At 33.8% G+C, this 26,167-nt stretch overlaps 5 protein-coding genes across 6 annotated transcripts; 2 read left to right on the top strand and 3 right to left on the bottom strand.

Annotated features, from left to right (window-relative positions):
• LOC104792610 lies at positions 537–3,295 on the top strand. The gene has a single exon (XM_010518797.2). It carries the CDS (start codon positions 804–806, stop codon positions 2,841–2,843), a length of 2,040 nt encoding a protein of 679 aa, XP_010517099.2. The 5' UTR covers positions 537–803; the 3' UTR covers positions 2,844–3,295.
• LOC104792612 (30S ribosomal protein S31, chloroplastic) lies at positions 3,157–3,908 on the bottom strand. Its single transcript, XM_010518799.2, has 3 exons — positions 3,673–3,908; positions 3,523–3,587; positions 3,157–3,426 (listed from the first exon to the last, which is right to left on the bottom strand). Exons 1-3 carry the CDS (start codon positions 3,827–3,829, stop codon positions 3,292–3,294), a joined length of 357 nt encoding a protein of 118 aa, XP_010517101.1. The 5' UTR covers positions 3,830–3,908; the 3' UTR covers positions 3,157–3,291.
• Positions 4,021–6,446, top strand: LOC104792609 (N-alpha-acetyltransferase MAK3). Of its 2 annotated transcripts, none has more exons than XM_010518796.2 (5): positions 4,021–4,132; positions 4,519–4,736; positions 4,828–4,948; positions 5,129–5,184; positions 6,007–6,446. In XM_010518796.2, the coding sequence occupies exons 2-5, from the start codon at positions 4,557–4,559 to the stop codon at positions 6,211–6,213; spliced, it is 564 nt and encodes a 187-aa protein (XP_010517098.1). In that variant the 5' UTR covers positions 4,021–4,132; positions 4,519–4,556; the 3' UTR covers positions 6,214–6,446. The 2 variants fall into 2 exon arrangements, with proteins under 2 accessions (XP_010517098.1, XP_019102517.1); XM_019246972.1 differs by having other exon boundaries at positions 4,037–4,132; positions 4,567–4,736; positions 6,007–6,444.
• On the bottom strand, positions 7,821–12,186 carry LOC104792608 (auxin transporter protein 1). Its single transcript, XM_010518795.2, has 9 exons — positions 11,894–12,186; positions 11,449–11,654; positions 11,158–11,343; positions 10,931–11,043; positions 10,641–10,824; positions 10,265–10,362; positions 9,476–9,683; positions 9,118–9,375; positions 7,821–8,367 (listed from the first exon to the last, which is right to left on the bottom strand). Exons 2-9 carry the CDS (start codon positions 11,623–11,625, stop codon positions 8,128–8,130), a joined length of 1,464 nt encoding a protein of 487 aa, XP_010517097.1. The 5' UTR covers positions 11,626–11,654; positions 11,894–12,186; the 3' UTR covers positions 7,821–8,127.
• LOC104699294 lies at positions 19,570–21,302 on the bottom strand. Its single transcript, XM_010414620.1, has 2 exons — positions 21,237–21,302; positions 19,570–20,322 (listed from the first exon to the last, which is right to left on the bottom strand). The coding sequence occupies exons 1-2, from the start codon at positions 21,300–21,302 to the stop codon at positions 19,570–19,572; spliced, it is 819 nt and encodes a 272-aa protein (XP_010412922.1).

Below are 26,167 nucleotides of genomic sequence, written 5' to 3'. Positions count from 1 at the left end.
TTATTTTTCTGTTACCTGATATTTTGATCTATAAACTTAACTGCCATGCGACTGACGTATCAAAAGCTCCACACCAAGATCCCTCGTCTTGTCTTGATATCTATATTATATTTTAGTAGCTTATGTGGTAGTTGAATGTAGTTATTAGAACTTAGAAATATAGCGACGAATTTGTAGAAATTTTAATATATTTGTCTAAATGGATCACCAATTGAATCCATGTTAGAAACATATAGGTTGAACAGAGTAAACACTTCATCGTTGTAACAGAGTCAAAGTAAACACTTAGGTGAAACAGAGTCAAAAAGATTTCATCTCAAAGTAAACACTTAGGTGAAACAGAGTTAATACAATGAGATAAAGCGAACAGAGTCAAGGTAGAGAGAATGAGAAAGCGTGGCGTTCAAGGTTGTTTTTTTGGTTTTTTATGAAGTCAGGTTGGGTTATTAATTTTAAGAAAGATTATCCAATCAAAATACGGTATGATTTAAGAAAAGGGAAATACATATTTCCTCATGTTGCATTATTTTTTATATATATATAGAAGATAATCTTAGGAAAAAAATAAAAAGGATCACAATTATCCATTATTAGATTAAGGTATTTCCAAAACCCACATGGCACCAAGGGATGGCTGATATCGTAACCATAACGTAATCCAATTCCATTACGGATTCTTAAACCGACACAACTTTGATATATATGGATTACCTCTAGTCTTGTTCTGTCTACGATCTTATATTCTGAAACAAGAATACCCTAGCAAGAGCTTTTTTTTTTTGTTTCACAAGATAGGATCAAAGATGCAAGCAAGGAAACCCTTATTCGCAATCTATGCGATCTCTGTTCTCGCGTTGTATCTTCTCTTCATTGAATCTCCAAAGTCTGTTGTTCCTGACAACAACTCACCCTTCAAACGAAACTTACCTCTCTCCAGAACCGATGACCCCGTGGCCATGAGTACTCGTATCGTCAAAGTTGTAGACTCAGACCATACCGAAAAGAAAGACTTCGATCCGCTGGTAAATCCAAGCGAAGCTGCCAAGTTTGTGAATATTGACTGGTTCACAAGAAACGTGCCTCTCTCCAGAACCACTAACCCCATGACCATGCGTAGTACTAGTATCGTCAAAGTTTTTGACTCAGACCCTAACGACAAAGAGGAGTTAGATCCGTTGGTAACTCCTCGTAAAGATGGCAAGGTTGAGAGAATTATTGACTGGTTCCGAAGAAACGTGCTTCCCTCCAGAACCAATGATCATGACCCCGTGACCATGAGTAGTAGTAGTATCGTCAAAGTTTTTGACTCAGACCCTAACGACAAAGAGGAGTTAGATCCGTTGGTACCTCTTCCTAAAGCTGGCAAGATTGAGAGCATTGACTGGTTCAGAAGAAACATGCCTCTCTCCAGAACCAATGATCATGACCCCGTGACCATGAGTAGTAGTAGTATCGTCAAAGCTGTGGATTGCTCCGACTGTAACGAAACAGAGGAGTTCGATCCGTTGGTACCTCTCCCTAAAGCTGGCAAGATTGAGAGCATTGACTGGTTCACAAGAAACATGCCTCTCTCCAGAACCAATGATCATGACCCCGAGACCATGAGTAGTACTAGTATCGTCAAAGCTATGGATTCCTCCGACTGTAACGAAACAGACGAGTTAGATCCTTTGGTACCTCTTCCTAAACCTGGCAAGATTGAGAGCATTGACTTGTTCAGTAGAAACATGCCTCTCTCCAGAACCAATAACGCCGTGAACATGACCAAGAGTACTACTAGTAGTATTGTCAAAGTTGTGGACTGCTCGGACCGTAACGAAACAGAAGAGTTAGATCCTTTGGTACCTCCTCGTAAAGCTAGCAAGATTGAGAGAATTGACTGGTTTAGAAGAAAGCTACCTGATATGGAGATACTGAAATCGACTAGCAAGAGCAAGCGATTCCATTCTAGACTCTTTGAGCTGTACAACAACAACAACTGCTCTGCTCAGTTCTTTATGGTTTGGCTTTCTCCTGCAAAATCCTTTGGACCTAGGGAGATGTTAGCTGTTGACACTCTCTTCACCACCAATCCTGGTGCCTGCTTGGCGATTTTGTCCAACTCCTTAGACTCCTGCAGAGGAGACACCATCCTTAAACCATTGATTGATCGAGGTTTCAACCTCATTGCTGTAACCTTTGATATCCCGTTCCTCGTTAAGAACACTCCTGCTGAAGCTTGGCTGAAAAGACTAAAGAGTGGCCGCATGGATCCTGATTCTGTCCCCTTGTTCATGAATCTCTCTGACCTGACAAGACTCGCGGTGCTCTACAAATATGGAGGAGTCTATCTTGACACAGACATCATCTTCCTTGACGATATATCAAGACTAAGAAACGCCATTGGAGCACAGAGTATAGATCCCAAAACCAAGACATGGTCAAGACTAAACAATGCAGTGATGGTCTTTGACATCTACCATCCGGTTATGAGAGAATTCCTACACGAGTACTCCACATCTTTCGACGGAAACATATGGGGACACAACAGCCCTTACCTTGTCTCTAGAGTTATCACGAGAGTAGGAAACAAACCTGGATACAACGTCACAATCTTGCCCCCGGATGCATTCTATCCAGTAAACTGGATCAAAATCCCAAAGGTTTTCAAGAAACCTGCAACCACAAGAGAAGCAGAATGGGTAGAGAAGACGGTAAAGGACATGAGCAAAGGGAGTTACATGATTCATCTATGGAACAAAGTCACAAGGAAGATAAAGATTGAAGAAGGAAGCGTCATGTACAATCTAATCTCTACTCACTGCACAGTCTGCAGAAACATCACAAATTCTCATACTGTCTAAACAGATACAAGGCTTCTAGTTTTTCAAGGAAGCGTCATGTGTATAGTCTCATCTCCACTCAATGCACAGTTCTACAGAAACATCACAAATTCTCCTACTTTCTAAGCAGATACAAGGCTTCTAGTTTTTTCAAGGAAGCGTCATGTACAGTCTCTCATCTACACTCATTGCACAGTCTACAGGAACATCACAAACTCTTGATACTTTCAAAACAGATACAACAACGCTTCTTGTTTTTCTTTTGCTTTTTAGGTGTTCATATTTGCTTTTCTTTCCCTTTGTAAAAGACTCAAATCAGAAGAAAAAAAACTGATTCAGAGAAAAAAGCAAGCTTTCATAGAAAGAGAGATGTTTTAACAACAAAAGAGAGTCGCAGCATCAGAACTAAAAACTCAAATTAAAATTACAGTGAGAGAGAAAAACAAGTGAAGAGAATCTCAAATTTCTTCTAATTAGAGAAGAGAGACTCGTCAATATCGATTTTGATCTTCTCATCGTTCTCAAACTTATCTTTCCTCGGCGGTGCTGGAGGAACCGGTACTCTCTCTGGTCCTCTTCCTTTGTTCTTGTTTCGTGGCCTCGCCTATTCACATCATAAAACCCAAAAAATCAAAACCCAAAATTTTCGAAATTCGCAAAGTAAAATTAAGAAATTTAGAAGAGAGATTTGATTACTTACATTCCCAAAAGAGTGGTTAAAGCGCTTTCCTTTAGCTGTTTTGCGGTCACCTCTTCCACAGTACACTGGAGAAAAACCACTCCATCAACGATATATGAGAGGTAAGAGAGAGATTGATACATTTGGGAGGGAGAGTTAAAGAGAGATTACCGAGTGGAATTGAGCTGGATGAAGAAGCGGAGAGAGAGAATTGCTGAGTGAAGCAAGAGAGAGAGACACCGGCGGTTTCTGAGTGAGAAGATGATAACCGTGAAGAGGTTAATGCGACGGTGACTCGCGGAGGAGCTCCGAGTATTAGCGACGCCATCGCCGTGTTGCTGTTTTCGAATGTGTTCAAAGGAAGACGAAGAAGAAGATAAGGTAGTGAAGTTGAAACAAAAATGATTTTAGGATAGCCTTTTTTAATTAATCTTTACATATTTGGTCTTCATTTTAATTATTTGGGCTTTTAAATAAAGCCCAAATCTATCTAAACCCTACACATGCTTGTCACGTGGCATCAACCTTCTTCTTCCTCTTTCTCTCTGGAGCTTCTTCTTCTTCTTTTTCATCAGACATCATCACCCAATCGTAACTTGAATCTTCGAATTTCTCAAAGCTCAATCTCTTGGTAAGTATTATTTTATCATCCCAGTGATATTGGTATCTGAAATTTTCAATTTTGATAACCCTATCTCTTTCTAACCTCTCTCACTACTTCGTATTTGTTATAGATTCTGCTTTAGCCAAAGTCGTTTGATTTACTAGAGTGTTTTTATAGATTCTGCTTCAGCTATTGATTGAGCTATTTAGAGGTTTTCGTGAAAGCACTAAACTTTCAAGTTTGAAACAATCAGCTCATTTTTTTTCCGAGAATGCAACTTAATTGGATCCCAATCAGCTCACTCTTTTACAGTTTCTGCTTTATTATCTTTTCTGACTTTTGCATTAAGTGATCCTGTATCATCTATATATATATAAACAACTGATCAAAAATTTCATCTTTCTCTTTGTAAGTATATACATACGATTCAGGATCTCAATCACTTGTTTCAATGGAGAAAGGGATGGAAGATAAAGAAGAATTTGATGAGGCAGAGATTGAGTACATGAGTTACTCTGGTGAGCATCATCTGCCATTGATTATGTCTCTTGTTGACCAAGAACTTAGTGAACCTTACTCCATCTTTACTTACCGCTACTTCGTCTACCTCTGGCCGCAGCTCTGCTTCCTGGTACTTTTTTGATACCCTGCCTTTTGTTTTCCTATCATAAGTTTTATGTTTTAGTGGATTATGAGTAGCGTTCGTTTCTTTTCTTAAAAAGGCCTTTCACAAAGGTAAATGCATAGGAACCGTAGTCTGTAAGATGGGAGATCATCGACAAACTTTCAGAGGGTACATCGCCATGTTGGTCGTTATTAAACCATATCGTGGCCGAGGCATAGGTAATAATATTTGAGCTACTCCTCCCTAACTTCTTACAGAATCAGATTGATAGTGGGATTAGTGGATAGTGGTAGCTGACATTTTTGTGATGATTGCTGATAGTGTTTGATCCACTGCAAAGCCATGCCTCTCTTAAGTTTGGGATTTTGTGTGTGCTAACTTTTCATTGTGTTTGACAGCCTCAGAGCTTGTCACAAGATCGATAAAAGCAATGATGGAATCAGGCTGTGAAGAGGTATGTTGCTCTTGCATTTTTACTTCTCTCTTTATTGTAAGATTACATTACATGTCCTCAAACATTGCCTCCTTTTTATCATACTAGTATCGTGTAGAATTTCAGAGCTGAGTTGATACAGTTGCAAAAATCATTGCAAGTGTTCTTATTGCATCTAATTGTTTAGCTATAAAAAGCTTGTAGATCACTGTGTGTGGAAGTTCGGTTCCACCTATGAGAGTAGTAGTTAATCATATTCCTAAGAGTTGGAAACATTCGATATTCGTTTAGACCTGTTGGTATTGTGTATGTTACGAATGTTTGTAGTTGGAAATCACAAAACCTAGTCTCTCACCTAGTATGCATATATTATATAATTTCTGTATGTAGTCCATGACTCGTTATAGTCATTCGCATTGGAATGTAACTGATGGTATTTTGAAATAAACAATCCCTGTCTCCAACTTATTAATTTTGTATTCTGTGATATTATTAACTATAATTTCAGTAGTAAATAGAATGCAAATAGAACCTCCTGAGTGGCATTTCCTCTTCAAATTCCTCATAATCAAGTCTGATTACAACATGAAAGTATGGTTTTGTGATTTGAATAGTAACTTACTACTAGAAAAGTCCTCATAATCAAGTCATTCTCTGTTGTATCTGTGAGATTCCTCAACTGTGATTTGAGTAGTAACTTACTACTAGTAAGTCTAGATTGCAACTGGAACCAATTGAGTGGCATTGTTCTTCAAGTTCCATATATTCAAGTCTGATTTCATGACGAGAGTATGGTTGTGTGATTATGCTATCTAATTAACGGAAAGATGTATATGACTATAGGTAACTCTGGAGGCAGAAGTGAGTAACAAAGGAGCATTGGCATTATATGGGCGCCTCGGGTTCATAAGAGCCAAACGGCTATACCACTATTACTTAAATGGGATGGATGCTTTTCGCCTGAAGCTCTTGTTCCCTAAGCCTCGTGTACCTCAAATACCTCCTCAAGCTCATACCCCGATCGTGTTCCCTACGCCTCGTGTACCTTAAATAGCTGCTCAAGATCAAACCCAACAAGAGTAAGAGAATTTTACTGGATGAACCAGTCACTTCCTTTTCATCTGAGGTCGAGAGAATCTTTAAGGCCATGAACAAAGGTGTGTTTCTTCTATGTAATTCAAAATCCTGAACATGATAAGACAATGTTCTATTTCGTATTAAGAATTATTAGAGGGGTTTCTAGTCCCATGTTAATGAAGTATTCTCGACTGGATTGAAGGTCTTAGTCCAACCCGTTAAGTTTAGTGGGACATTTCATCGGTCTTCTGTGTCTGCAGGAACAATTTATCATCTCTCAAAACTTGGCTGATGATTGGAAACAAACATCTGAATGTTTGTTACAAATTCATATAACGCACTTCACTTACCCTTGTTCATGTGTTTGGGTATGTGTAGTGTAGGATATAGTAAAAATCAAAAAATGAGTTTTGATAATTCAGCCATCAAAACTTTCAAACAGCTCAAGATGCCTCTAAAGAAACAATGATATGTCAAAATAATGGATTTGAGGCCAAAACGAGAGAAAGATGTCAAATGTTATGAAAAGACATGATTGAATCATTGTTGCGAGATATTTTATGAAAATACTATTTATTGCATACATCATCAAACAGTTTTATTTTCAACAAATACCATCATTGATATGTTAGCCAGATTTTTTTTGAATCCAGATAGTCCATCTTCCACTAATTTAAAAATGTCTCTATTACAAACGAAAAATAACACAAAATGTCTCAAAAACTCACATGGCTTAAATCACAAAAACAATTTAAAGACGATTCATCTCTGGCCATATCCGCATATATGTGACTCACATTCACATTGTGTCACATTCACTTCTTCTTTCTCTAGAACAATTATATATGCTATTACTATTAGAAGAAACATTTTAATCTTTTTTTTTATATGATACAGAAAGAAACGAAAAAAAGTCAGATGGAAAGTACAGAAATCATCTCTGGATTCAAACGAGAATATTTTAGTTAATAATACATATATAATAATAGTATATAGTTATTTTTGAGCAAAGTACATGTGAAACCAGAGCATATGATATGGGAAGGTAATGAAACGATTGGGAGAGTATGAACAACACATGCCATATTTATTAAGAGAGACAAGAACGGTCCTCTGATCCATTCTTTGATCAGAGACAAGAGTGAGAAGTAAATAATGGCACGTGACTCCGACGAAGAATCCACGTGCGACCCCTCCCCACACACCCATGTGGCCCAAAGATGGATGACCGGCTCCCTCGGTCCAACTTGTCCCATGTTCCATTAGTTAAATTAATACATTCCCATTAAGTAACAGTTTCAAAATATTTACTTAAATGTCGTTTATACAAATAGAAAGTTTTATAAAACTCAAGAATCAGCTGTTTTTGTTTTCAAATACAGAATCATAATTGGTTAAATTATATGTCTTTAAAAACAATCATTAGTATGTAGTGATGAGCCGCTTAATAATGATTTGTGTTAGAATTATAAACTAATATATAGAGTAAATATATATTGTTGATATAAAAGAATTAGTGTTCAGTTTAGTAAGAAAGATATAAATATAATGACTGTTTTCTGTTACTAAAGCCAAGGAAAAGTAGAGAAGAAGATACATTACTTGCCTTTGGTTTTAACAAATACCAAATTAAGAAATCACACACTACATTATATTATCGACTATTCAATTAAACAACTAAGGAGTGAAAACAAAAATACAAAACCCCAAAAGAGAAGGAAAAAAAAAATTAAGAGCTTAGCACGCATTTAAAAAGGGGTGTGTAAAAAGAACACTATTTTCGTGACTTTTACTCCCTCACGTATACGAACGAACACAAAACACAAGAAGAACAAATAATTTTGTAAGAACCCTCCACAGAGGCGTTTAGACCCTTGGCTCCATCTCTCAAAGACGGTGGTGTAAAGCGGAGACGGGAGCATGCGCAGCGGCTGCAGCTGCAGCTGGTTTACATTGGTAACACTTAGCAAAGAGACCAAAAGTATCCACTTGACGAACAAAGTTGGTAACACTAGCCCATCCACCGAACCCGAATCCGACAATGAGAACCCAAACCACCACGAAAGCGTTCAACACGTACATCGCAGTCCAGCTCGGCATGAAGAACGGTGGCTTCTCCGCCGCATTCTACAAGAAAGATCCAAAAAATAATAATCAAGAACCATCAAAGAGAGAGTGTGTACAAGAGTTTGTGGGTTTTGGTCGTATAATAATGGACAAAATCCAAAGCTTTGTTGACCCATGAGATAGAGAGAGAGAGATATACATGATTGTGATTTGTCATACTTAGACTCTCACTTTAGATTAATGTTAGGCACAGAGTCCCTATTGTACAGCTCCTTTTCATTCATGATTATGACTCTTACCTATTCCTCACCCCTGTTTTCCTCCCAAAATAACCCTTTTCCTCTACTTTTTTCTTATGTTAATATCATAAAATCAGATTTGAAAAAGGAGAAAATACGTCATGGTCAATTACTATTTACTAATAATACTAACCTAACCATATGTTATATACTACTATTTTTTTCTCTATATGTAAGCATATAGAAAAAGAAGAATGAGCTGAAACCAACTCAATAATAAATATTTGGAGGGGACGTCAGTAAGGAATGTGGGTGATGATCTTATCTTCCGTAAGATACGGAACACTGAACCCCATCTATCTTTTATAACACAAGTCGTTTTTGCCCTCCAGTGTCAATAACTATTCACAACCCTACCCACAGGCCACAACTATAATATTCCTCCACCGACTCCTCAACTTTGGTGTATAATTTGGTAACATTTTTTTAAGTTGTTTTATAGATCTAAACCATGGTTAACTCAATAAATTGTTATCAATCAAGCAAGCTACGAATAGTACAAAATGAATACCTGACGAGCGGAGGCAGATCGGTATGTGAGCATGTGAGCAAGTGAAGGGATGATATAGACGGTGAAGCTAACGAGAAGAGCACCAACCGCGGAATTGATGGGACCGAAAAAGGGGAAAATAATAGCTAAGAACCAAATCGGTATAACCACAGGCAATCGAGCCAAAGCCCTTAAGCAAATGCTCTTTGTGTCATGCATCCCTATCACTTTCTCCCAAACAAAGTACAACGGCGTACATGCGAATCCGAACGTTATAAACTGCACCAATAACACATTTGCATAATAAGTTAATAACGTCATGGTAGAAATTTAACTAAAACGAAAAAGAACAAAAATTGTTAAATATGTAAATGAATACCTGATGAATGAGCATGAGGATAACGGCAGCATCACGCCATCCGTTCTTGGGCATGAGAGAGAACGCGTTGGAGTGGTCGAGGAGTGCGTCTCCGAAGGCCCAGTAAACGGCGGCAGCGGATGGAATCGTTAATGTGAAAACGTATAACGTCGCCATCAAGTAAATGTACTTAAACTTCTGAGGCTTCCACATCGCATGCATAATCTCACTGCAATACAAAGTTACTGTTAATAATATTCAATAATTAAAATCCTAAATCAAATAAGTGTAAAAGATTAACGATGCACCACAATCATCAAAGGGTGTATTTGACATTTCAAGGAAACGTGGTACTAATTCCTACTACTAGTAGTAGTGCTTTGGTAGCAATAGTGTTTGTTATTTCATTATAGGGATAGGAATAATGACTACTACTATTCTTTTATTTTACATATAAAGAAAGATTAGAAATTTTATTAGAGTACTACTACTATTTTAAGGATAGGGAGAAAAAAATAATAATGATAAATCATCATGACAGTAATAATAGTTACACCATATTTGCCGGCAAAAGCTGCAATAGAAGCGGCGAAGAAACGATACAATACAGCAGCCATTATTTAATATGACACCAATTTAAGATATCATACTTTTTCTGCTAGTATTTAGCTTTTAAACTTAAATAGTACTTATTCAACTATGTCTGACAGAATTTAATTGATCTTTTATATAAAAAATGAAAAATTTGGATATTAGATTAGAATAATCATTAAAATATGAAAAGAATAGAGATAAGAGATAAAAACTTACACAGTGACCGCGTGACCTCCAAAGGTGTACAAAATATTTGTGGCTCCGGTAAAATAAAGCACTAGCTTTGTTGGACCTGAGTGTTTCACACCTTCCGTCTAATTAACAAAAAATTCGATTAGGAGAATATTATTGAGAGTGCTAATTTTGTCCTAGTCCTAAACTTTATAAAATACAAATTTGGGTTTAGACCAAGGGAATAATTCTAACAATTCTTTTTCCCTGATCTTAAAGAGAAAATATACGAATTTCTTTCTTTTTTTAAATAAGGCATATACTGTCACCTCATTACAAAGCATATAAATATGATAACGACAGTGTAGTGATCTTTATAAATATAAATATGAAAATACTTATATAATTTTGTATAATTTACCTGGCCGTGGATGATGGAGGCAATGGCTAAGTACCAAGCAGTGTAAGTGGTCATACCAAGGCCGAGGAATGACCAAATACGGTAATTGTGAAACGACGGTATAAACACAGTGGTTGCACAACACGCGCCGAATATGTAAGTCCATGTTCTCTTGTCCAAGTGATCGTTTATGTAATAAATGTTACTGCAAAAAAAATAACCAATCATTTATAATTCATTATTCAATAATGATTTTGTAGTAGTATAATGAAAGAGTGATTAGAAAGAAGAGATTAAGAAAGTAGTGAGACCTGGCACAAGCAATGAGTTGGATAACAGATCCGAACAAGAGGAAAGTGCAATTAAATGCGAGTCCTGCTGCTTTCCAGTAGGTACCAAGTAATCCATCGAGTACTTCAAACCACTGTTAAGTAATAATAATAATATTTGTAAAAGATTAGTGAGATAGTTTGATTATGATTAGTGATTTTGATTAGAGAGAGAGAGAGAGAGAGAGAGAGGATTTATGTGGGGGGACCTGAATGACGTGGTTTTTGAAGCTTTTGCCTTCTTTTTCCTTACGAGCTCTGTACTCGACGTAGAGAACACTGATGAGATAAGCAGTCCAGCTTCCGAGTAAACCATAGAAGATCTGAAGTACTATTCCCGACAACATCCCTAATTGACTGAACGAGTACGGTAACGTCAGTAGCACTTGTGCCACCTGATAACCATCATCAAAAGATTCATCAGATCTTTTTCATTAGTAAAGAACACGAAAAAATTCTAAATCACTTTTTCTTAATGAAGGGTTTGTTTTGGAATTTACCTGGTTAGATGCGCAGCTGAACCAAGCGTCCCAAACAGAACCACCGTGCCATAGGAAATTGCTTAAGGCAGAACTGCCTGAGCCGTCGTGTTCTTCGTTATCTTTTCCTGTTCTGTTTCCGTTTATCTGATCTGTTCCGTTGTCATTCGCTACTATTGCTTCTACTCCTTCCGACATTTTTTTTTCTTTGTTGGCTTCTTCTAGATCTGAGAAAGAACAAAGAAAACAGAGAGAGTAATCAATTACGTTAGTAGCTAAAACAGAGACGATAGAAACAGAGCATGCAGAGTGAGAGAGAGTGAGAGATCTCTCGTACTTGAATATAATTTCAAGAAAATAAAACTGACGGTTACGAAGCAGAGTGTTAAATTCTTGTTTGTTCACGTTTTTTTCTTTCTCTTCTTTAGAAGGTAAAAGACAGAGAGTTAGAGAGAGAGTGACTTACGTTTTCTTATTGAAGAGAAGGAGAAGAAGGTGAGAAGAAGGAATCAGAAGTAAGAAAGAACCAAAACTTGGTTTTTGTCCCTTTTCAGTTCTCTAACTCGGTTCTTCTTTTAAGTACTCTGTACACTCAGTTGTCTCTCTCTCTCTCTTCTGTCTTTAAAGAAAACAGAGCATAAGAAGAGCGAACCAAGAAATGTGCAGAGGAGAGAGAGAGAGAGAGAGAGGGAGAGAAGACTTTGATCTGAGCAAAAGAAGGGAATGAAGCTACTAAAAATACTATAAGATGCTTCGGGCTTCACCCCCCTCTCCTTTTTATATTACCAAATCTCTTCTCTCTCTCTCTCTCTCTTTTTTCATTCTTTTTACTTCTTACTTCATTTTTTCTTTTATATAAATAAAGAGATTAAAAACAGCTGCTGTAAAATCACACCACCATTAACTTCACTTTTGTTTTAGGTAACGGTAGCATCAAACACTTTTTTTTACGTTTCCGCATTTAATTATTAATCTGACTATTGACATCCAGAATTTCCGGGTTCGACCACACCCAAAAACAAATAAAGTAAACTAGTAATTTGTTAAGCCATATGGGTTTCAGAATACAATAATAATCGTCTACTATATTGTAAAAAGAAAAAAGAAAAAAAGTAGAGATACATATCAACTACTAAAATCATAAGTTGTGTCGTTATTTGAAAAAAGGAAATAATGCAACACATTAAAGTTTTGACGAGTTATTGACTTTTTTTTTATAGACAACATAGTCTAGATTTAGGTATCTCTCTCTATTTTCTTTTTCAACAACAGCTATATCTAGATTTAGATAATCTATTTTTTTTTTTTGAACAAATGATTTAGATAATCTATTAATAATACTAAAGTTTAACATCGTACCAAATAAACTACCATGGACAAATCAATAATGCAAATTTGCATGGTTTAGAATTCGCACCATAAAAACGTAATCACGTTACCAGAAGGAATACAAATTTAGGTCTAATTGTACGATCAACCACTAAATTAATAGAGTAGTTATTACTTGCTTAATCTAGTTGGACTAAATGGGTCAGTTTGATTGAGGTCCTATGATTTATATAAGAAAACAAAGATCCTTCGCATAATAGAAAAATTTACAAATAACGGTCCACGGAAAAGTTTTAAGAATTTATAGCCTAATTTGTTATTAAGTAGTTTCTAGCTTCGGAAATCTCTCAAAGTCCTTTGTTTATGAACAATAGGAATAGATTCTCCATGTTACAGTAAATATTATTCGATCTTAATTATAATCTATATGGTCGTAGTTAATTTAAGATATCTGATCATCGACCGAAGGCTCATGTTTTCAGTGATCATGAGCTTGCAAATACTCATATGCCATCTAAGAAATAATTGGTTACTACGGTATACGGCATATATACCAAATACATGATACTAAGAAATAATTGGATACTACTGCTTACACATTAGAGTTTGAGTAGAATCATGTTGAAACTAGAAATATTTTCTTTTCATGTATGACAACTAACACCAATCATGTAGAAATATTTGAACATTTAGTTCTCACAGTAAATAAATAATTTTACTTTCAATTTTTTTTATATGTGTGACGGATCCATAGCCTGTTTTGTAAATACCAGTTTGATTCAAAATGGTAAAAATAAATTATATTTACAATAAGTTTAATTTAACGAATATATATATTTATATTTATATGAAAATCAAATAGTTAGATGAAATAGTAATTTTCTTTATCTTTACTCTCCAATGCCATTCCGTGATACATGTGTTATAAATTTTAGGATATTATATAGTATATTCGTAAGGTCAAGGGTAGGTAGGTACTAATCTATATGAGTTTTAAGATAATGTTATGAGTTTTAACATTTGGTTTGTGAAAGAAATTTGGACATAAATAATATGATGTTGTTTTATCATTAAAATAAAAATAAACGGATGTGCATTGTACGAATTCGCACGTCGTATGAATATTATTAGTATGACAACCTTTGTTTCTAAGTTTTGAAACTTGCTTGTTCATCTGCTTAAAAGGTTGAAACCCCTTGATTTCTCTCAGAGTTCTCACTTCTCACTAGCCATAACCCATAATCTCTAATTATATAGGCCGATAATACTAAAATGTTGGTTACGTTACCGTAAAATCATAATCTATCTAAGAAACGGTTTAATTATTACGTACACATCGAAAATTTGACTATTTATTGAAACTTCAGAAAACTAAAAACAACTCTGTGTATCCATGAAATTTAATCAACTTGGATAATATTTTAAACAAATATCGAATACCAAAAGAGATACAGAGCCTATGCATCTAGTGTGTGTATTTATGTAAAGGCGGCAATGTTGCAGGTCTTCTTTAACTTGGTGCAGAAACTGCAGATTTCATTTTACCCAACGAGTTGCTTGTTTTTGCTTTTGTTTCACGCAATAAAAATATAAATTTATAATTTTCACTAGTTGATGAAAAATATAAAACTTGGATTTCCAAGCACTCAAACTCATTTATTTATTTATTAGAACCTCTAATAAGTCTCTCTAATCCCATTTCCAGGCTTCACTAGTTGATGAAGGCATTGATTTTCAATAGTTATTATTGAACGGTTAAAAAATTGGTCAACAAAAAAAAATATATTGAACGGTTAAATATGAACTACTTCATATTGTCTACCACTTCCACAATATGTCCACCACTCCATTTCGTAGTTAAGAGAAACTATTTACAAAATATTTTATAGTTTTGATATGTTTGATATTAATTATATATATACTTAAACCAAATTACAAAATAATTGTTTATAAAGATTATAAATAAAACATGGAAATAATCAATATAAAAGGCAGATTTGAGATGAATTATGGAAATGAATTTTTTCCCTACTCAAATTATAAGTTTGTTAAGCAGTCATTATAAACGATGATTAATTATAAGAACGACGTTAGAAATGTTTTGATAAATATCACTCTAGCTAGGGTTCAATAATTAAGCCAAAAAATGAACTTCAGATTAAATGATATGTTTTAATCGATAAATTTAATCTTAAACTTTATTTCTGTATAAAAAACTAATAATGATTTTATTATTCTAATTCTATTTATATGCACAATTCTGATCACGCATGCAGAAACGTCTATATTTATTTTGTTTCATTGCACTCAGAATTTTCTTTTCTATCTTATCAAAATTATTATGGATTTGCACACTCCATCATCGATTTGATATCAATAATCAGGTGGAAAAGTATTGAAAAAAAGAAAAAAAAAATATAGGTTGAAAATTTAAAAGTCTGAACCCAAGAGCTCTTGGCTTGGGAGCCGAAACCAAAACACTCGAGAATCTATGAACCAAGAGAGTCAAAACTCAGAGCCTTAAATGATGAGCCAAGCGAAGCTAAGCCAGAAACAGACCCTCCGCGAAGTCACTCACACGCTTAAGGCTTTTGCAAAAGAAAAGAAACATGCGCACTATGAACACCTGCGCCCCCACACGCCGCCGTTTCATCATTTATAAAGATGCCTTTTTTTCTTTTATCGAACGTTTTTTGTCATTGAGCCTCCTATCGGCTAGTAGGTCCATTCCTTTTTCTCCTACATTTTTATTTTTATGTTTTCAGGTCAAATAGTTTCCATTTCTTTGTTCACATTTTTATCTTTCACTTTCTATGGGTACTTCTTTTTGACGATTTCTCACAATTTGTTATTCATGAATAACCTGTAATGACTTATGTTGTAATTTAATTTGTAACGCCCTCAGGATAATCTACAAAAACAAAAAAGAGGTATCATTTATAATTTTGTGAATAACGTGTTATAATGAAGTACAAAAAAACAAACAATTTTCCTTACTAAATGGTGCGTCATAGGCTATCACCGCCATTTTAGGGTATTGTCTTGTTGAATAATTTATGATCGTTAACATAAGATTTTGTTTTCCTTCGATTTCTTTTTTTTTTTCAAGATTTGAAGTATCTAATCGTACTATATTACATCAACTGTATATTAATCCTTTTGACAACGTAGCTATCAAATCGATTGGGTCCATTTATCATGTAGACACATATCTCGGGAATCTTTACTCGTGTTTTATTCTATAAAATCCTTAAATTTGGTTAGTGAGATGCCTTTCAAATTATGAATATATAATAACTAATATTTTGATTGTATAAACACTATACTCGTATCGTTTGGTCACATGGGGAAGACTACACAATAAAAGCTCAAATGGTGGAGCCACATCGCCACCAACACTAAACAATTATTTGCAGTGTTTAATAACTGCAAAATTCTCAATAAAAATCGATCTTGTATTAGTATATGTTATAGCAAAATTATTACAAGTCAGATCTGCCAAATCCCTTATTTAGTGTGGCTTGGGTGTTAGTTAATAGTACAAAATACGCGAGTTCACGTTATCGTATTACACTCTGTTCATTAAGAGGTAGCCAAATCCTTATTCAGTAGGCCGAGTTGTGATTAAATGATTTGAGCAAACATCAACTTTGACTTTTCATATCCGCTCGATAGATGTCTCTTTTTAGTCATATATTTGCACAGATACAAAATCGGGGACCAATAAACAAATATAATCAGGCGATGGCGTAAGTACTAGTATCAAGTTATCAACACAAACATATACATTTATAATTTTATAACTCGGGCATTTCGGACCATATCTATTTTTGTCTTGTAAAAGAAAAATACATTTATTATTCTATTTCCGATTTTTGTCTCAACAATTGTTAAAGATATATTCTCAAATCTTTTTATAAATGATTATCTTTTTTATGACTAAAAGGTTTTTTTTTAACAAGTTTTTAGGATATAATTTTGACAGATATGGAAATGTTGGCGATGAATTTTGTTCATTAAATTAGCCACTCAACTTGTGACATGTAAATGTTGGATTGAGATGAAATCTCATGCGTAAGGTTTTCGCATATCTGCATATTCAAGAAACACCTCTCCTCGATGCAAAAGCAAACAACATCCAAAGTAGTTGAAAAAACATTGAAAGAGCCTTTCATTCGCGATTAAAAGACATGCACCAGTGTACTACATCATTGTAGTCTGTAAATAGTAACTTTCGCATGTTTGTTTTACCATCCATATTAATTTATAAATTAAAAGCAGCTACGTATGTCTCTCACGACCCGGGTTTTGTCTGATTGGTGCGGGTTGCCTTCTCGGCCCAACATAACTAAATATTCCATTTATTTTATAAAACGTATCGTTAGGTTTTTGAGATAAAATCTGTAATAATATAGTATTTTACACATATATACATCGATCTACGATCTAGCATGTATAATCCAATGATATAGTCATATGAAACAATCCGGTTCATTTCTTGTAATGATATATACCACACTTTCTGAACGTCATTATAAATCAGGTGTAAGAAGGTTTTCGTGAACTTCCTAATTGTCTGCTAAGAAACTTGCATTTGGACGAATAATGAAAACAAGTGGTATGAAAAATTAGACACAGACACATGTTTGTTGGAACTTGAAACCAATAAAAGACCCTCGGGCCAATGAGTTCACTGATTTTAACAATTGATGTGTTTACCACCAATCTAAGACCGAATGAATGTTTCAGTTATTGTCGGCTCGTTATGTTCCACCTCACAAACATAGCAGGAACGAGCTATATCGTATTCCCCACGAGAACTAACGAATATAAGACCAGAGTTCAACAATGCATAACGATGTAATGATAACTATGTAATGCAACATAAAACTTTTATTCTATTCATAAAAAGGAAACGGTATTTTTTTTAGTTGCTGCATATGCTGGTACTGCACCAGAGTATAGTACACATTGAGTTGTATAGTAACTACACAAAGTCTTTTAGTATTATAATTTCTTACTATTTTTTTCGGGTATGATGGAGAGATATAGTAAATAATTACGCAATGTGTGTGTGGGAAATGAGAAAGAGAGATATAGGAGTGGGAGAAGTAATGATGAGGAGAAGGATATGGAGAGCAGAGGATGGTCTTTCCAACGGGGATCAAATTTCGGACCTTGTTCCCTTCTGCTCCCTTCACTTGACCCTACTCTTTTGCGGCCTTTCCATTTTTTCAATTTTTTTATTCTTTATTTTGTGTCAACCAATTTTTACTTATGATTCCATGTGCTTAGATAAACTTTTCTTGTGACAAAAAAAAAAAAAAAGATAAACTTTTCTTATTTGTATTTGTTTTTCTAAAGTGATTTTGTTTAATTTTTAAAAACATCGCACTTAAAAGAAAGTGTATTGAATGGTTTCTACTTTCTACTGTTTTAATAAGTAAATCATCAAAAATGTGCCATTACTAGTATATATAGTTTTTTGTTCTAAACAGAACAAATTCCAGCTCATTTACAATTTTTTTTATATGGTGAATTTTTACAGAAATCGGCAACTTCACTTGTTTCAATTAGTTTGATTGAGTTTTATTAAATTAGAAGTGAGAAATATTGTTTGACAAAAAAAAAAAGTGAGAAATATCTTTTTCGTTTTTTTGGTATGGGTCGACACATCATCTCTGTCCAATATTTTATTGTCATACGAATCCTTAATAGATTCCACTACAGCTTTGTTGGCCAATTCTCTCTTTTTTTTTTGTGAAGATGGCCAAATTTTTGTAAAGACTACTACTAATCATTCAAAGTTACAATTTTTGAAGCTTCTTTGTTCTTTAACGCAAATAGGTTTTTATAAGCAACATGGATATTTAATGAAACAATTAAATTTCATAGATTTCTTTACAAGTAAGAAAATAAGTTCTATATTCAGACTTGTAACTCTATTCCATTCCAAAAATAAAGTAGTTTGTCGACAAGGAACTGAGGAAGAGCAAGAAAAATCATTTTAGTTTGGAAAAATTGTTTTCTTGTGCATGTTATTTATCTGAAACGACACCAAGAAACAAACATCTTATCATTTTTCTCTTGTTTTATTATTGAATTGGCTTTTTGGGTGGTTTTAATGAATATTTTGTTTGAACTATATGATTATGAGTAGTCAACAAAACTTTTGAATCTATCGTAGATTCTCCATGGCACACCTATAACATGACACATTTAAACTTACAATGATTTCCTAAAATTTCCCAAGGATTTTACTTTTAACATTCTTTGACCAATGCTCTAATCTAGTTGATGGCTAACGAATTCATTATATCTGCACCATGTTAATATATTCAACTTTTGTTGTCTTAAATTGTATCATATCAACAGAATTTGACCCAAAAATAATAATAATCAAAAGAATAAAGGCTACTCTTTATCATAAAAAAAAGCTTTTATGCAGTGAGATCATAAGAAAAATATCTCTCTTCTTTTACCAGTCAAAACCTATTTACAGTCATTTTTTCCATTTTTTATAGCTGAATTATATTAAAACTAATATCCATCGTCATAGTTATATTTAGGATCTAGTATATCCTTAATTTTAAAATGATAAGTTTTTTTTTTAAACATCTTACTTTACTTTATTAAAATTGAAATAGAGATTACATTGTTAGTCTAGGACGTACACATATCTAACAAAAAGATGATTAAAAATTAAGAAGAAGAAACACAATCGAACAAGTGAAATAAACGCTGCTTTTCTTTGTAAGCCTTACACGCTAATCAATTATCAAATCTATTATCTTCCTTATTCGTCTTGTTTGGCTATCGTTTTTTGACGAAACTCCAATAAACTTTGAAACAATCAATGGTTGTGATCCATCTGTTACATCGCTTCCCAACAACATATCTCCAACAACGGGAGATAACATCTTTCTTTGTTATAGCTAATGCCCATAAATAATGAAATAATGAACACCATCTTTTGAATCTCGTTCCATGCTGACATCCCCAAGAGCACCCATTGAAATTAACAACTAACGGCTGTCCAAATTCCTTGATTGATAATGAAAACCAAGGTAAAAATTTGTCAAAGTCTATTCGTAAAATCAAAGACAATCTGATCTCTCGCCACCATATCCTTAAGCAATGTCTCAAACCAGGGCTACGAACCGATGTCTGCATTAATAATTTCTTCCATTCGCTTTCATTGTCAATCCAAGTCCAAATGATACCAAGATCAAATATCCAAATTACATCTCCATACCATTTGGTGGAGAGAAACGACAACTGCCGAAAATGCCACTTTATTTTTAGGCCAATGATGTCTAATTGGCTGTAAGAAGGAGATGAAACATGATCGGAGACAAAACGCCGACAACAACACAATTGTGATCGCCGGAAAAACGCTCTACAAGAGAGATGGATGGCTACAAAGAGCCAACCGAAACACATAACTATGGAAGAGAGAGATTTTGGTCTACCCAGCCTGAGAGTCCTTCGACGGTTGTGCCGAAACTGAGGAATCTGGTCCGTCTTCAAGGCCTCTGATGGATGGTGGCTCTGCAACGTAACTCTCTTTGGATTTTGGATTTGGCAATGGTTTTAAATAAAAATGGTAACTGTTTGTCCTTGTGACAACAATCACAATGATTGTTGCCATACGAAAAAAGAAAGTTGATCGCCAAGCCCAATATAATCCCATCCTAACTGTCTGTTTTCTTCAAAATGATGAATTTTTATATTTTAAAATTACAACTAATAAATATTGATAGTTTTTAACTATATATTTATAACACAGTATTTTTTCGTTGTATACTCCACAAAGTAGCTTGAGACCAAAACTCGTAAATTGATAGAGAACTAGTGGAATGAAAAAGTGATTCGCTAAATCCCTAGGAGATTTTTCTACTTGTAGTTACGGTCCAAAATCAACATATACTAGGTGCGAAAGTGACACCAGCATGACGTAATTAGTTCACATTAAAAAAACAAATTGATTCATACATACGTTTTATGAAAGTGTTCGAGTCTCATGATTATAAATGAAAAGTGCCATAAATAGTACCATAATAATACTATATATATATATATATATATATATATTATACTCTTTCTCTTTCAAAATATAAGATGTTTTAGCCAAAACAAACATAATAAAAAATATATTTTTTTAAAAAAAGTTTAACCAATCAAAAACAAAACTGCATAAAATAAATAATAAGAAAATATAAAATTAATTTAAAATTTGACTCAAAAATTGAAAACATTTTATATTATGAACAAGCAAAAACCTCTGAAACATTTTATATTATGAAACAGAAAGAGTAGTATATACTAGGATAAATTTTAAAAAAATAAAGAAGTCAACATATTTATTCTGTACTAAAAAAGTCAACAGATTAGGAGAGGTAATTTTCACTCTTCAAGATTCCAAATTAGACGGCAATAAATGTTTTTAATATGTCGGTAAACCCTTTAGATTAATGAACCACATCCACCATAGTCGGCTGCGGCTGAAATTGCGTCGCCGGCGTAACGTTCCCGATGTGCTCCATCTCGTTTCTCTCTTAACACGACAAACGAGAACGTTTTCACACTTCCGACCCAATTTTTAAACCCAAAATTTCACAACCAAAGCGATTTAGCCACTGTATAGGTCCAGACATATATGTGTACTCGATTAAATTTATCAAAGTACCAGGTCAGCGATACGAATAAGTTCACAATGTCAAAACCGTCCAACAACAAATATTAACCGTCAAATACAAAGTTGACTTTGGAAAGCTCTTTCCAATGTACCGTCAAATACAAATCTAGTTAACAAATTTCTTAAGAAAATAAATCTTTTTAACAATATGTGTCTAAATAAGGTGAAGAATCAGATTATACTGTCTGATATGTCGAAAGATGGATGATGATTCAGAAACATGTTTAGTTCAAAGGGGCTCCATGGTGCACTACATTAACATGAAACTAATGCGGTAACTAAAATCATGAGTCTGCATGATAATATCTTTAGACCAAGCATGAAGCATTTGTGATTATTGTACCTTAACATGCTACAACTTTATTCTCACCTAAAAAAAAAAAAAAACTTTAATCTCACCTTCACTTTTCGGCCTCCCTTTATTATTATGGTAAAACTGAAGTTTCAGAAATTTTAAAACTAGAATAAATTTAAAGTAATGTAATACAAAATATGATTATTTGTAACTTCAATTATTTAAATGAAAAAGAAAAAAATCATTAATAAATTTAACCAAATTTTTTGAATCTTTCGTAACCCCTCAATTTCTAAATTTAAATATGTTTCATAAGCACAACTTGTCATTTACAATAAAGTGAACTACTGGAAAAAATGATATGTAATGTCGGTTCATGTTAGAAACAATAAGTTTTTTTTCCGACAAATATAGAAACAATAAGTAAGCATTGTTTATCAGCGTAAGTCTGGTTTTGATTGGAAAATTATGGAAAAGTGAAATAATGTTTCGACATAAGTATATCATTAATATGTTGATGGAATTAATGATAATGAAAAACGCTAAAATCTCGTCTTATTAACAATTGCGATTTGCACAAATACAAAAACACTAAAAAGAAAGAAAATTATGTACAGTCTAATTTTCGTTGAATAGTAATATTTTTCATCGTTTTAGTTTACCCATTTTCTCATCTTTCACCGATATCCTCTGTTAAAAGTGAGACGATAAATAATTGTGTTAGTTTCTTCGAGTAGTAAATTTTTGGTTTACTACGTTCTGTAATAATTACTGGTTGAACATAAAGGGAAACATTCGTAAAGCTTCCTTGCTGGAGATATATGAACAAGTGATCATTGAAGTATTCATTAAATGTGGTTCTTATTATTCTATTTTATTTTTTTCTCGTATTTGTAAGATTTTGAACTCGATCTTTGACTTTTTTTTCACTCTTTTGAGTTTTTCAGGTCGCGTAGTTTCAACTTTTGAGTTTGTTGACCCTGAGAGAATACTAAAAAAGTAAATAATCCTTTTTATTTTTTAATAGTAATTCACACACTTATTTTAAACGCGACCTTGCAATTAAACTAAACCTAATGCGAATGAAATGAATGAAGAATCATCATCATTCACCAATATCTTACCATAAGAAAAGAATAAAGAAGAATCGAACTGCATAAATTAATTGCCCACAGATCAGACTAAAATTCAGAAACAGTGCTGCAGCAGATTCATAAAATACATAATTTTGTGTTATTAATGTCAGATGCCTAACTTTCCCGATACAACACCACGTGAGATATGTCTGGATTTAATTCATCGCTCGACTACACAATTCATTACATGTAGCCAAACAAAATAAATAAGTGGAAATCTTGTTTACTCTCCACTCCTCTATGCGTACCGTAGATAATTCTGTGCTCAATCAATATTTTGTGTTCCACTTGGAAAAAAAAAGTTAGAGATCGATCTGTGTTATATATGGCAGAAGGAAAGGAATCAGAAGAATTCTTTTTGAATTTTTTCGTTCATTAATCCATAAAATGGTACAGACCAACTAAACGAAGGACAATATATATATAGTTGGAAAATTAGGCGTTCATAATAGGAGTTAATGAACTCGACATGAAACAAAGTGAGGTATACCTTCATACAATCACACATTGATGAAGGGGTAAGACATCACCGCATAAGCATTTATCTTACGCTTTCTTATTTTCGTTATGTTTAGAGAGTGTAGAACCGTGTTGCCGTGTTAGTGTTGGATATGAAAGTTAATACAGTTTACAATTTTACGTCGGATTTTTCATATGTTTCGATGAAGTATTCGATAATAGTTAGGACTTAGGTGTGATAATTTAGCTGAAGCGCCCGACTAATTATAGGAGGGAGCATATCATTTGATAAGAAATTTCCGCAAACCCATGATAACGTGTCGTTCTATGAACTGTTTTTTATTAACAAAAACAGCTATAATGAAAGTCTTATTACAAAACAAGAACTAAAGAAAAAAGATACACCTGCTTTCTTGTGTAAAAATTTCAATGGTTCATAAAGAAAAGATAGAGAAGAATTTCAATGGGTCACGAAGACCCTTTTGAATTATTAGTTGGATTCATGTGAGCATCAGGCCACCACCTTTCGTTTTCTAATAAATTCCTATCCACCTCACACAAAAGAAAAATCATTTATATATTCACACACACACACACACGCTAGAATTCAAAACAAAAAGCCTAGTCTTAATTTTTCTCCTAATTTTGCTTAGTACTTATAAAAGTCTAACGTTATTGAAGCGTATATTCAGAGAAAAAGAAATAAACCTAATCACAGGCTGGGTTTCCTTTTCCAAAATTATGAGAATAAAATAAAATGAACGGAAAGCTATTTTTGGTTTGTTAAAGATCCATTACAAAGGGATAAGAAAAGAAGGACCATTAATACAAAAGCAGTGTTTTGTGTAATGTTAACTTTGTAGGGTTGACGGATGTTAACAGCAAAATAATATTATGAAGTTGAAATTAAAAAACATTATCACCAAAAAGAAGTTGGAATTAAGAAAAGAGCTCTCGTCGAGAATAAAATGTGCTCTTTCATCTTTTAGAGTAGTAGGTGAGTGGGGACTACTTATACTCCACATATGTTCAAAGTTTTAGTACTAATAATTCTTAGCCCCTTTTCATGATTGTCTGGGAAGCTTTGAGAAAAATATTAAGTTGATAAATTTCTACAAAATTTTTAATTAGATCATGAGTTTAGATCGAAATTTACAAATTTATCATAAGTGAAAACATACTATACTACTCCCAAGTAGTTCTCCGCATTCATATAAACTACATATAATTGAATGATAACATAATTTTCATGATATTTTTTAGTTTCATAGATGTTTCTATAAATACATTTTTGTATATTCTGGTTTTGTTAGTGAAGTTATCCTATTACACTTGTAACTATTGTATTAGATTTTTTTCTAAGAATTTATACCTTATCTTTTCTTTGGAATCTATATGTTTGACGTTATCCCAAATCGACCCCACTAAAAAACACAAGTAACTCTTGAGGACCCATTCGATCGTAACACAACAAATGATTTGACGTCTGAAATTACCTTATGCCCCCATTGTATTCCATTTAATTCATCTCTAGGTCGCTTGGTTAAAAGCCAAGGGGCGATTATTGCATGTCAACGGTTGTCTTCGAGACTTCGTGAACAGACTTTAACGACCTGCAGAAGAACTGGAGCAAAACATTTTGGGAAAAAGATCGAACGACACAGAACAAAGGGAGAGTCAATATCTCAAAAACAAACAAAAGGCACGTGGCAGAGCTAATTTAATACTAGTTTACTACTACAACATGCATATGTATCATGTATGTATGTACATTCATTCCGGCTCCATTGTTTTTGACTTATTAACGAATGATGTGATGATCTCATTCTGATTATAAAGCTGGTAACGTTTACCAGTTCGGTAAAATTTTATTTATTGCTGTTCAGCTTTTAGCCTTTTTTTTGGTACTTCCAAAAATGGATCCGAACTATAGAAAAGCAAACAAAACTTACTTAAAATAATGTTTACAGTAATCCGGACAATTCATGACGGTTTCTATTTTTGACACATGTCAGTATGTCACGTAAGTTTACTAACTTCATTGTTTTTTTTTTTTACATTAGAGACTTCTTTGGAATGTTATTTACACCTGCTCCGATTCCTTACGATAAACATTTAACAATAAACGAGAAAATATATTTTGTCTAAATGATTAGAAAAATAGATAGTGCTATTTTCCACTTTCTTGATTGATTTTTTTTTTTTTTGTCTTCCATTCGATTCTGTTAACAATATCTTAGATTTTTATGTCTTTATATTTTCCTACTTAAATTGCACGAGTGGATTGGATTAGACAGGAGGTGGCAGACATTGAATGGAAAAGATAAGAGCCTGAGCTTCCGGCTTAAATAGTCTTTTTGAATTTTTCCTTTAGGCTACTTTACTTGCTAACTTTTTATTTCCTCTTATTATTATTATATTAATTTTCATCAAAAGAGCTTAAAACAATTCCTTCTAGACATTTCTTTCTTTCTTTTTTCTAAATGAAATTGAAGGGCATCTGTAGCCATATAAACACTAAAAACCTCACTTAAAGTTAACTATATTGCATCAATCTTGATATAGTGATGGAATATTGTAACAGACCAAATATGTTCATGGCAACTGTAGGTCATTATCACTTTCATTACTAAAATTTGTCATTGTTTAACAACCGGGCATATCCACGTCCCACTAGCAAAAGATTGAATGTAAATGAACCGTTACAAATTGGTGACCGTATACTAATAGCACACATTATTAATTCAATTTTACACGAAAAAAATTAAAGATAAGAATTGTCTTCCGCAAAGAAAACGATCTCTCGGCCCAACCTCTCACAAT

Source organism: Camelina sativa, chromosome 6 (assembly GCF_000633955.1).
Source record: "Camelina sativa cultivar DH55 chromosome 6, Cs, whole genome shotgun sequence".
In the NCBI taxonomy this organism is placed as follows: domain Eukaryota; kingdom Viridiplantae; phylum Streptophyta; class Magnoliopsida; order Brassicales; family Brassicaceae; genus Camelina; species Camelina sativa.
The sequence above is the reverse complement of the archived record's forward strand: the minus strand, read 5'-3'. Positions and strand labels throughout refer to the sequence as shown.

What these genes read in the sequence shown, in the direction of transcription:
- LOC104792608 (XM_010518795.2), bottom strand. Translation starts at nt 11,625, where the DNA reads ATGTCGGAAGGAGTAGAAGCAATAGTAGCGAATGACAACGGAACAGAT. An exon ending in TCAGCTGCGCATCTAACCAG is followed by an intron (nt 11,344 to 11,448) that starts GTAAATTCCAAA and finishes GATGGTTATCAG; the next exon opens with GTGGCACAAGTGCTACTGAC. An exon ending in TCAAAAACCACGTCATTCAG is followed by an intron (nt 11,044 to 11,157) that starts GTCCCCCCACAT and finishes ATTACTTAACAG; the next exon opens with TGGTTTGAAGTACTCGATGG.
- LOC104792612 (XM_010518799.2), bottom strand. Translation starts at nt 3,829, where the DNA reads ATGGCGTCGCTAATACTCGGAGCTCCTCCGCGAGTCACCGTCGCATTA. An exon ending in ATCCAGCTCAATTCCACTCG is followed by an intron (nt 3,588 to 3,672) that starts GTAATCTCTCTT and finishes GTTTTTCTCCAG; the next exon opens with TGTACTGTGGAAGAGGTGAC. An exon ending in TTAACCACTCTTTTGGGAAT is followed by an intron (nt 3,427 to 3,522) that starts GTAAGTAATCAA and finishes TGATGTGAATAG; the next exon opens with GCGAGGCCACGAAACAAGAA.
- LOC104699294 (XM_010414620.1), bottom strand. Translation starts at nt 21,302, where the DNA reads ATGGAGCACATCGGGAACGTTACGCCGGCGACGCAATTTCAGCCGCAG. An exon ending in AGCCGACTATGGTGGATGTG is followed by an intron (nt 20,323 to 21,236) that starts GTTCATTAATCT and finishes CAAAATCCAAAG; the next exon opens with AGAGTTACGTTGCAGAGCCA.
- LOC104792609 (XM_010518796.2), top strand. Translation starts at nt 4,557, where the DNA reads ATGGAGAAAGGGATGGAAGATAAAGAAGAATTTGATGAGGCAGAGATT. An exon ending in ATATCGTGGCCGAGGCATAG is followed by an intron (nt 4,949 to 5,128) that starts GTAATAATATTT and finishes TGTGTTTGACAG; the next exon opens with CCTCAGAGCTTGTCACAAGA. An exon ending in TGGAATCAGGCTGTGAAGAG is followed by an intron (nt 5,185 to 6,006) that starts GTATGTTGCTCT and finishes ATATGACTATAG; the next exon opens with GTAACTCTGGAGGCAGAAGT.
- LOC104792610 (XM_010518797.2), top strand. Translation starts at nt 804, where the DNA reads ATGCAAGCAAGGAAACCCTTATTCGCAATCTATGCGATCTCTGTTCTC.